At 38.5% G+C, this 10,809-nt stretch overlaps 1 protein-coding gene across 2 annotated transcripts in view; it reads right to left on the bottom strand.

Annotated features, from left to right (window-relative positions):
• Positions 1-1,128: 1,128 nt before the first annotated feature.
• The window catches only part of mcm8 (minichromosome maintenance 8 homologous recombination repair factor), a 37,056-nt gene continuing 27,375 nt past the window's right edge, over positions 1,129-10,809 (bottom strand). Inside the window, exons 15-18 of one of the 2 annotated variants that reach the window (XM_072581453.1) lie at positions 9,934-10,143; positions 8,542-8,618; positions 3,584-3,773; positions 1,129-2,756 (exon numbers count right to left, since the gene is read on the bottom strand). In XM_072581453.1, the coding sequence (XP_072437554.1) occupies positions 2,664-2,756; positions 3,584-3,773; positions 8,542-8,618; positions 9,934-10,143 (570 nt within the window). In that variant the 3' untranslated portion in view covers positions 1,129-2,663. The remainder of the gene's footprint in view (positions 2,757-3,583; positions 3,774-8,541; positions 8,619-9,933; positions 10,144-10,809) is intronic. The other variant, XM_072581452.1, reaches the window with a different exon arrangement.

The following is a 10,809-nucleotide window of genomic DNA, read 5'->3' as shown; positions in this document are numbered from 1 at the left end:
GGGGTTGGGGGAATGCAGGGGATGAGTGGCAAAGTGGACATGGGGGTTGGGGGAAGGATGGCAAAGTTGGGTTTGGGAGTGAAGGTATAAAGTGGGGTTGGGGGGCATAAAATGGGAGAAGTGATGAAATGGACGAAGGGAGGGCATGGAGGACGGGGATACTGAGAAGTTGTGGTTTTGGGAGAGATGGGGAAAGACACCAAACCGGTGGTGGTGATGGTGGGGGTGGAGGGAAAGCTTCTTTTCCTAAGCACACGTTGCGAAAGCTTTCTATCTTGCCTTCAAACAGACAAAACACAAGAATGCCAGATTTCAGATTCTCGCAACAATTTGTACAACAGAAGAAAAAAAAGGGTGGCACATCAACTCTTTTTCATACGAGCATATAAAGTCCGTTCTGGGATTTACATATTAATGAATCAAAACCTGCAATATACATATCAGTTGCATGACACTATGATCTTGCGCTATAAATTGTCTTATGATCCTACCTCACTGGCTACCCAATGAAGGAGCAGTGCTCCGAAAGTTAGTACTTCCAAATAAGCCTGTTGGACTATAACCTGGTGTTGTGATTTTTAATTTTACTTATGCATAGTACTGGAAACTGGTCCAGCTTCCTTAGACCATGTTAACAGCTTCAGTTAGGGTACTCATTCTGTGATACCCACCTAGCTGATCTCATTACAATCACTGCCGGCAGCATCCTACCTCTGGGCTGAAAGCAACCGGGTTTATTTTATAATATTTGATTTGCACGTATTGACCAGACATTTGGATGTTTTCCAGTATTTTATGTCTCAAATGAACTGCATGCTACACAGTTATTCTAGGTCACATGTAAAGAAGGGCTACTTGAATACCAAACGTTTCAACGCTCCTTCATTTCTGGATGCATTTCAAAATTTGGGCGATATCGTCTGTACAATTTTCCAGACAAATTCAGACGGGCAACAAATGTTGGCATAACCAACAACATATTCTAGGAATGAATAAAAATAAAATACACAGACCATGACAGAATAAAAATGAAGCATAAAATTCTCAATACAGGTATCAGCACAAACAAAATGATATGTACATTGCATTTATTCTTTTAATGCTTTAAAAATAAAATTTCAATAGTATTTATCACTACAATTTTCAAAGTAGATATATTACATCAACAGAAATTTCCATACTTTATGTATGACTGAATTACAGATTTTTAGCATAAATTACACTTTTCCTGAACATGTGAAGTAAAGTTTCTACAAAGAATTGAGAAAACACTTCTTAAATAATGCAAGAACCTACAAAAATAAAAAAAAGAATAACTTAACAGCAATGTTTATAGACTGAAAAGTTTCTTTCTTCAAAGACTTCTCACTACACGTCTGTGGAGATGGTTTGAGTAGGTCCTTATCCCTATTAATAATGCCTTAAATTCACAGAAATCCAATACTTCCACATTGTATTTTGTGACAAGCACAGATAAAATTCAAATAAGGTAATCAGCACCCTAGGGACCAAGATATTCCTTGAATTTCAGATACCCAACAAAGACACATTAATAGAGCTCCAACAGGTTTTATTCTGATTCATTTCTATGATTCTTAAAATTCTTTCATCTTAAACTTAAATCAATGTTCTTCCATTATAAATTCTTAGGTTTGGCTTTTGTGATGTAAACTTATGTAAAATTAACATATATATTCACATCTTGCCACCAGCAGAGATTCTATAATACTACCACTGGGAGGGTGCAGCTATAAAGTCGCAAGTTTACATAAGACGTTTCCATCATAGAACTTAAGTAAAATAATTTGATAATACCAAGTAGTAAATAAAGACAGAATTGCGCAATTTTAAAATCACAATTACAGTACATCCACACACACTGGTTCAATTAACTCCATCCAACGCATTATACAATTCAACTGTCAGCTTTTTATTCTCCACTTTTCCAAGTGGGATGCAATGCACCAACAAGATGAAAAGTACACAGAAACAATGTACTGCAATTTGTTTCTTCCTTCTGATGTTTCTGAATTGATTTGTATTCTTTCTTCAAAACTACAGCCAACACCAAAACTTGTTATGTGCAATACACGGGCTGTAGGTTCAAGCCCATCTTTGGAAAATACAGCAAAATATCAACATCCTACTCCAGCTCAAATTTAGAATACAACAGTAACTTTTATTTATGTGGTTGGAGAAATAATGAGGACTAACTATTTCTATCAACACTTTCTAAACTTTATGAAATGAAGCGAATTTGTGCATCTATCTTGCTTGACTGGGCTAGTTACATTTTAAAAGCCAGAATGAGTATTTTTTTCAAATCTAGCATTATAATAAAATAAAATAAATAACTGTGCACACTGGATATCTGAAATAAGAACAGAAATTTTTGGATAAACTTACGTCGAGCAGCATCTGTGGAGAGAAAGCAAATCTTCACATCAGAAAGTTCCCTGAACCTGAAAAGTTAACACTACTTTGTATCCAGAGATTATTATTCAATGGCTCAACAATCTCATACTATTTTACTGACTTGAAACATTTATAACATAATGATAATATCACCAAAGGTAGATTTCATTGCAGTTCTCCTTGCCTTTGCTCTCCTTTAAAGGGAGTTAGCATAACCGTACAAAGATATTTTTGTGATCAATCTGCAATCACACAGTCTGGAGCTGATAAAGTCTTGGCCCCTTTTTTAACAAGTAGCCCTGGTCATTCAAAGAATGGATAAATCCCTCGAAGTCAGACACCTGCATATTTAAACACAGAAATAAAGTTGAATTTAAACATTTTCTGTGGTGTGGTGCATTCTTATAACAACGTGCAATTACATAACACCTTTAATGTACAAGGCACTTTATAAAGAAAAACTTGCAGAGCCTACAGACAGTTATCGAGAGGTGACTGAAGACTAGGTACAAAAGATTAATTAGATTAGATTACCTCCAGTGTGGAAATGGGCTATTTGGCCCAACAAGTTTACACTGACCCTCTGAAGACTAACCCACCCAGACCCCATTCCCCTACCCTATATTTCCCCTGACTACTGCACCTAACCTATGGACAATTTAGCATAGCCAATTCACCTAACGGGAGGAAACCAGAGTGCCCGGAGGAAACCCACACAGACATGGGGAGACATGAGACAGTCACCCAAGGTGGGAATCGAACCCTGGTCCCTGGTGCTATGAGGCAACAGTGCTTATCACTGAGCCACCATGCCGCCCTTAGAGATGGACTTAGAGATTTTGTTTTAAAGAGGACAAGGGCACTGGGGAAATTTAGTGAGGTCATTCTGGACTTGGACCAAAATTACAAAACCTTTGATATTCAACTTGAGACAAGGCAGCAGGGAAAACACAAGAACCCAAGTTAGGAGATCACAAGTATTGGAGGGTTCTATGGATAGAGGTTGATGGAAGGGGAAATCAAGAGAAAGCAAGAATATTAAAGGGAAGAAAGAAAAATTAGATAAACTTGGATCTACATAAATAACATTCACAATCTCAGAATACTCAAAGTCACTTAGTGGCCAATGAAGTACTTCTAAATTAGCAATGAAGTAGCTCCAAATTACCTGTATCTGTATTTCTCTTGCTAATTGCTTGAGCTGATGAAATTCAAAAACAGTCTTATAAGTCTGTTCTGCTACCCTGTTCAGAGCAGCCACAAATCTTTTTGCCTGGGACCGTTTGCTCATCCCAGAACCATGCTGTGAGCGTTGAAAATCCAATCTTCCAAACTCATCAGAGAAAGTATCCAATAAGCTGTTAAAGCGATATATTTATTTTATGAAAGCAATTAAAGGTAAGTTAAAGAAAGAGAAAGAAGGAGGTTAAGAAGAAGATTGTTGCTTACTTTTAATTGGCTATGTAATCAACCTCCATTTTCAATTCTGGAGTACTCAAATATTACATTTTACTTATTTTAAAAGAACAGAAATAATCAAAAACATTTAAAGTTTAAATGCATAGTGTTACTGGATTAGAGATGGAACTAGAAGATGTCAAAAAGCAAGAATATTACCACCTACACTGGAGACCAAATTGAAAATCCAGAAGCAAATAAGTTAAACAAAAGCATATTAGCATAAAGAGTAAGTGTGGAAACAAGCTATGTCATTACAATTGCAACAGGAAATGTATCAGTAGAAATGGATACTAATGAATTAGATTCCATTATTGTAAAAAGATAGCCAGAAAATGCTTAGCAATCTTAACGCCTGCAGCAAAAGAAACATAATGCTTCCATATCTGCTAAACAATGGCATAATGGTAAAAACAATGACTGCAGATGCTGAAAACCAAATACTGGATTAGTGGTGCTGGAAGAGCACAGCAGTTCAGGCAGCATCCAACGAGCAGCGAAATCGATGTTTCGGGCAAAAGCCCTTCATCAGGAATAAAGGCAGTGAGCCTGGAGCGTGGAGAGATAAGCTAGAGGAGGGTGGGGGTGGGGAGAAAGCAGCATAGAGTACAATGGGTGAGTGGGGGAGAAGATGAAGGTGATAGGTCAAGGAGGAGAGGGTGGAGTGGATAGGTGGAAAAGAAGATAGGCAGGTCGGACAAGTCCGGACAAGTCAAGGAGACAGTTACTGAGCTGGAAGTTTGAAACTAGGATGAGGTGGGGGAAGGGGAAATGAGGAAGCTGTTGAAGTCCACATTGATGCCCTGGGGTTGAATTGTTCCAAGGCGGAAGATGAGGCGTTCTTCATCCAGGCGTCTGGTGGTGAGGGAGCGGCGGTGAAGGAGGCCCAGGACCTCCATGTCCTCGGCAGAGTGGGAGGGGGAGTTGAAATGTTGGGCCACGGGGCTGTTTGGTTGATTGGTGCGGGTGTCTCGGAGATGTTCCCTAAAGCGCTCTGCTAGGAGGCGCCCAGTCTCCCCAATGTAGAGGAGACCACATCGGGAGCAACGGATACAATAAATGATATTAGTGGATGTGCAGGTGAAACTTTGATGGATGTGGAAGGCTCCTTTAGGGCCTTGGATAGAGGTGAGGGAGGAGGTGTGGGCACAGGTTTTACAGTTCCTGCGGTGGCAAGGGAAAGTGCCAGAATGGGAGGGTGGGTCGTAGGGGGGTGTGGACCTGACCAGGTAGTCACAGAGGGAATGGTGTGATGACACTGAATTAGTGATCCAGACTTATGCTCTGGAACACTGGTTCAAATTTCACCATGACAGCCAATGCAATTAACATTCAATTAAAATCTGGAATAGAAAGCTGGTAATGGTTACCATGACAACTATCCATCAACTGTTATAAAATTTCATCTGGTTCACTCATGTCATTTAAGGAAGGAAACCTGCCATCCTTACCCAGTCTGGCCTGCATGTAACTCCAGACCCAAAGCAACATGGTTCACTCTTAACTGTTCAAGAGTGATTAGGGATGAACAACAAGTTATGGCCCTGCCAGTGACACTCATATCCCATGAAAGAATTATTCCTTGAAAAGTGTTCACTATCGAAATGACTCACAAAACTGAAGCAATTGAATGATGTTTTCTAATCTTCCAGTCGACCTTCTCACTGGATTTAATGTGATGATCTGTGCACCATTCATACCGCTCCAGCAACCTTTCAACTTGTCCCTATTATTCAAGGGCTCATGAACCTGCACTCCAAGGTATCTTTGTTTGACAACACTCCTCAAAACATTATCATTAAGTGTATAAGTCCTGACCTGATTTGCCTTACCAAAATGTGACATTTCCATTTATTTAAATTAAACTCCATCTGCCACTCCTTGGCTCATCTGATCATTATACTCTGAGGTAACCTCCTTCATTGTCCACTACACCACCAATTTTGGTGTCATCTACAAACTTACTAACCGTTCCTCGCATGTTCAAACCCGAATCATTTATATAAAAGACAAAAATTTGTGGACCCAGTACTACCTTGTGGCATACCGCTGGTCACAGGCCTCCAATCTGAAAAGCAACCCTCCGCCACCACACTCTGTCTCCCACCTTTGGCAGACCTTGCAGTGTAGGTTCATAGATCCTTGAAAGTGGAGACGCAGATAGACAAGATAGTGAAGGAGACATTAGGTACACTTGATTTATTAGGAGAAATTGAAGACTGCAGATGCTGGAGACCAGAGTTGAATTCCTGAAGAAGGGCTTATGCCCGAAACGTCGATTCTCCTGCTTCTCGGATGCTGCCTGGCCTGCTGCACTTTTCCAGCACCACACTTTTCAACACTTGATTTATTGGTTCGTGCATTGAGTATAGGAGTTGGGAGATAATGTTGTAGCTGTTCAGCACATTGGTTAGGCCCACTTTTGGGATACTGCATTAAATTGTGATCTCCCTACTATAGGAAAGATGCTGTGAAACTGGAGGCAGTTCAAAAAAGATTTATAATGATGTTGCCAAGATTGAAGAGTTTGAATTATATGGAGAGGCTGAATAAGCTAGAGCTATTTTCACTGGAATTTTGGAGGTTGAGGGGTGTCCTTACAGAAGTTTATAAAATCATTAGGGACATGGATAGAGTGAATAACTAAGGTCTTTCCCTCAGTTTAGGGGAGTTGTAAACTAGACAACATAGGTTTAAGGTGAGGGGTCGGGGGGGAAGATTTAAAAGGGTTCTAAGGGACAACCTTTTGACACAGAGGGTGGTGCATGTATGGAATGAACTGCCAGAGGAAGTGGTGAAAAGGGTGGTACAATACAACACTTAAAAGGCATCTGAATGGGTATATGAATAGGAAGGGTTTCGAGGGATATGGGCCAAATACTGGCAAATGGGACTAAATTAATTTAGGATATCTAGTCGGCACAGACAAGTTGAACCGAAGGGTCTGTTTCCATGCTATACATCTCTGACTCTATTCAGATAAATCCCATTACTAACAGTGATACAGGCATACACATATAAAACATTTGATGATGATTTGGAACATGGCTTTTATAGCAGAGGTGAACTAGATCTGGGATTTCAGTTCTGGCAACTTTTTAAAGAGATTGGGAAGTCATTTGGAACCGTGAACTAAAGACATAATTTCTGAGAAAATATATGATTTCAATTTCGTGCCCAACAGGATACCTGTGATGTTAATTGACAAAGTGTTTACAAAGTTGAACATTTTTGACAGCCAGAAAGCAGACCAATGATCCCCTGTGATTTGAGTTCAGTTTAGGAGAACAATTCCACCATAACAAAAGGATTTTAGTTTATTAATTCAGAGATTATACAAAAGTTTTAGAGCTGTCAGAATTGAAAAGAAGCTTAGGTCATCAGAACTGAAAATAAGTGTTAGGTGACCAAAACTACAAAGAGTCAGTTAAGTAATAAATTAAGAGTGAAGTTAAGTGAAACACTTCACTAGAATTGATTATCTATAAGAGAGATTGCTGGGAAACCAGTCAAAACTTTGTTTTGCTCCTAATGCTAATAAACATGTATTTAAAATTTCTCTTTTTTGGCAATTTAAAAATCTCTTTTTTTTCCTGAATAATAAGCTTGCATTCATTTATTAAAGAACACCGGATATGTTGAGTGACTCACTATCACGGTAAGAATTGCCAAAATTAAACTTGATTTATTGAATCAGACTTTATTTCGGGATCAGACTTTCCTAGTATTACCATCAACTGGGATTATAATGATCCAGACGGACTTTTCCAAATTGTCATGAAGCTCCAAGCAAGCAGGTTGTAAGTTTGCTCGCTGAGCTGGCAGGTTTGTTGTCAGACATTTGGTCACCATGCTAGGTAATGTCATCAGTAAGCCTCTGGTGAAGCACTGGTGTTCTGTCCTGCTTGCAATTTGTGTGTCTTGGTCTCTTCAGGTGGGTGATATCATTTCTGGAAATGAAATCACCTACCTTAAGAGATCAAGACACATAAATAGAAAGTGGGACAGAACGCCAGTGCTTCACCGGAGGCTCACTGATGATGTTGCTTCGCATGGTGACGAAATGTCTGATAACAAACCTGCCAGCGCAGCAAGCAAACTTACAAACTGAACTTCAACCCGAGCTACAAATTTTGCCAAAAATCACTCCATGCAAGCTTTTGAATTGAGAATTATGAGCTGGTTTTTGCCAAATACTATTGCTTCAAATATGCAATTTCCTGTTGGACCCATGGCACCAGAAAACATTTTGGCCTGTAAAATAGAAGAAATTTATGCTTTACTTCATAAAAGTAGATACCTCCTTATCTGATAAACTCTTTCAGTAATAATATTGGGGAAAAGTTCCTGAAGTAGATTTTAAGAATGAACTTATTGGGGAAAAGTTCCTGAAGTAGATTTTAAGAATGAACTTATTTGCAGTAAGTGCTACACAAATAAAATAACTAATCGTAATCAAATGAAGATTTGTATCCTTTCCCCTCCAAATGATGTGCATGCTACTGAAATGTCTTACCTCCTTGTCAACCCTCCTGTGTTTAGTCTGTGTTCATTGTATACTATTTGTTCTTATGTTGTAGATTTGCAAGCTTTGTTCTTTATGCTTTTTATTTGCCAGTTCTCATTATGCATTAACTATATTAAGATAATTTTGAAAAACTTCTTTACCTATGTTTCATGATGTCCACAACGTCTTCTGCATCACTTTTTGTTGCATTTTCTCGGAGTTCTAATTTTGCTCTTGCCTTTCAAATTACAGAAAACAGAAATTTTATCTGAATAATTTATATATCTTTAAATATCAAACTATCCCAGACACTTCACAGAAACATTATGAAACAAAGCTGAGCCATATGAGCAGAGATGACCACATAAGCCTAACCAAAGAGTTAGAGGAGTATCTTCAAAGAGGAAAGTGAGACACAGAAGTGTAGGGAGGGTATTTCTGCTTGGGGGACTCATAACTCAGGGATAAAGCTACCAATAGTACAGTGAATATACTTGCAACACCCAAGATACCATAATTACAGATATCATAGACGATTGTGGGACAGGAGGAGATTATAGAGGAATCGGGGTCAGGGCCAAGGAAGAATTTGAGAACAAGGAAGTTAATTTTAAAATAAAGATGTTATTTGACTAGGAGCTAATATAGGCAGCAAGCACAGTTGTGATATAGGAGGAAAATAGGACTTGTTCCCAATTAAGGTAATCTCAAGTTTATGGAAGATAGAATACTAAAAGCATTAAAACAGACAAGACGAAAGGTAACAAAGGCACAAATGAATGATTCAACAGTAGATATGCTGAGAATGGGCAATCTTAGTGATGGCACAAATCAGAAGTACATTTCAGATCAAAATACTAAGGTTGCAAACAGACTGACATAATCTCAGACAGTTACCATGGAGTAAAGGTAGAACAAAGGTAGAAATGTGTGTTTGATATGAGTCTTAAACATCATGCCTAAATTGTTGACACCAGAGCTTCGGCCAGAGGACAGCAAGTTGCTGAACTCTGATTGCTGCAAGAGAAAACCCCAAAACCTTGTCAGCAACTTCACGGAACAAGATCATTTGCCACCTTTTTGGCCACAGAATGCAATTTCCGGGATTACTACAAACTGGACCATCAAGGTCATTTACTCTCCTGAATAGAGTTACCTTGTTTTCAGTATAAAGAATGACAAACATATTTGATGCCTGTGTGATGAAAGGATGCTGCATGATTATTGAATTTATTCAGATAAAATCAGCACACTCACACTCTCTGCTGGCAACTTCACTCAAAAGGCTAAAATGATTTTAAAAAAAACAGATATTTAGGACTGTGCTCCCCTTGAGCAAGACTTCCAGTCAGAAGTGCAAAATATCTGAATTTACTCAAGTGAGTTACTAATTCCTACTTTGAACAATGCCCATTAGCATGCAACGTTCTTAAAACAAAAAAAAGTAATATGAAACAATTCTGGAACAAGCTTTATAAATGCTCACTTAAGTCAAGTTTAAATTATATCTCAGCCAATGCTCAAGGTATTTTTAACCATACATTCATATTTACCTCTGTAAGTCTTATAAGAGACTCCAGCTGTCTTGTAGTAATTGGTGTACTATCTGGACCTTGATTTTGTCTCCTTAGCTCTAGGTAAAAGTCTTGGAGTACTTGAGCTGCTTCAGCAGATAACTTTGGACAAACATATCGACGCGCATAACCTACATATTTTCTTAGTAACTGATGAGGAATAGGATCAAAGTGGTCTCCAGGGTAAACCTTTTAAACACAAAATACTTTGGATCAGAATTAAGATGCAGTGGAGAGCACAAACGATTGATGTGTGTTTGTTCGTCTAATCAGAGAAAGCATTGTTTTAAATTATCAAGACATCTAGGTATTTGCTTCATGATCAACATTTTTCTCACCTAAAGTCTAGTAATACATTAAAAACACATTACAGATGTTCCTATTCAATTATTTGCATTTCTAATTGTGTATTTCTGACAACTTCGGCATTGTTAGAGTTGTGAAGAGAAACATTTTCACTTACATTTAATGATGGCAGCAAGCAGTCCAGCTGAAGTGAGCCACAGTTAAATACAAACAATCCTTTTACTGATTATCTACCCTCACCTTGATTTTAGAATGCTTAACAAAGTATCAATGAGATTTTTTTCCCATCTCATCCTTGAGGGAAACTTAAACTGTGGACCCTCATCCTTTAGTAACTCACTCCATAGGATCAGGATATGACGGGATTGTTTTAAACCCACACACCAAGACTGAAAGGAAACTCTTAACCAACCTCATACCCGTTCCAGAGTTATTCTCAGTTTTCCTCAAAAAGGACAGATTTTGTCAGAGCTTGTTTATATTGATCTCTTCAGGACAATTAGCAAGAATACTAATTCAAGGGAAACCAACACTTATACTGTATGAGGA

Source organism: Chiloscyllium punctatum, chromosome 11 (assembly GCF_047496795.1).
Source record: "Chiloscyllium punctatum isolate Juve2018m chromosome 11, sChiPun1.3, whole genome shotgun sequence".
NCBI lineage: Eukaryota > Metazoa > Chordata > Chondrichthyes > Orectolobiformes > Hemiscylliidae > Chiloscyllium > Chiloscyllium punctatum.
Note: the sequence above shows the minus strand (reverse complement) of the source record. Positions and strands in the feature narration are given on the sequence as shown.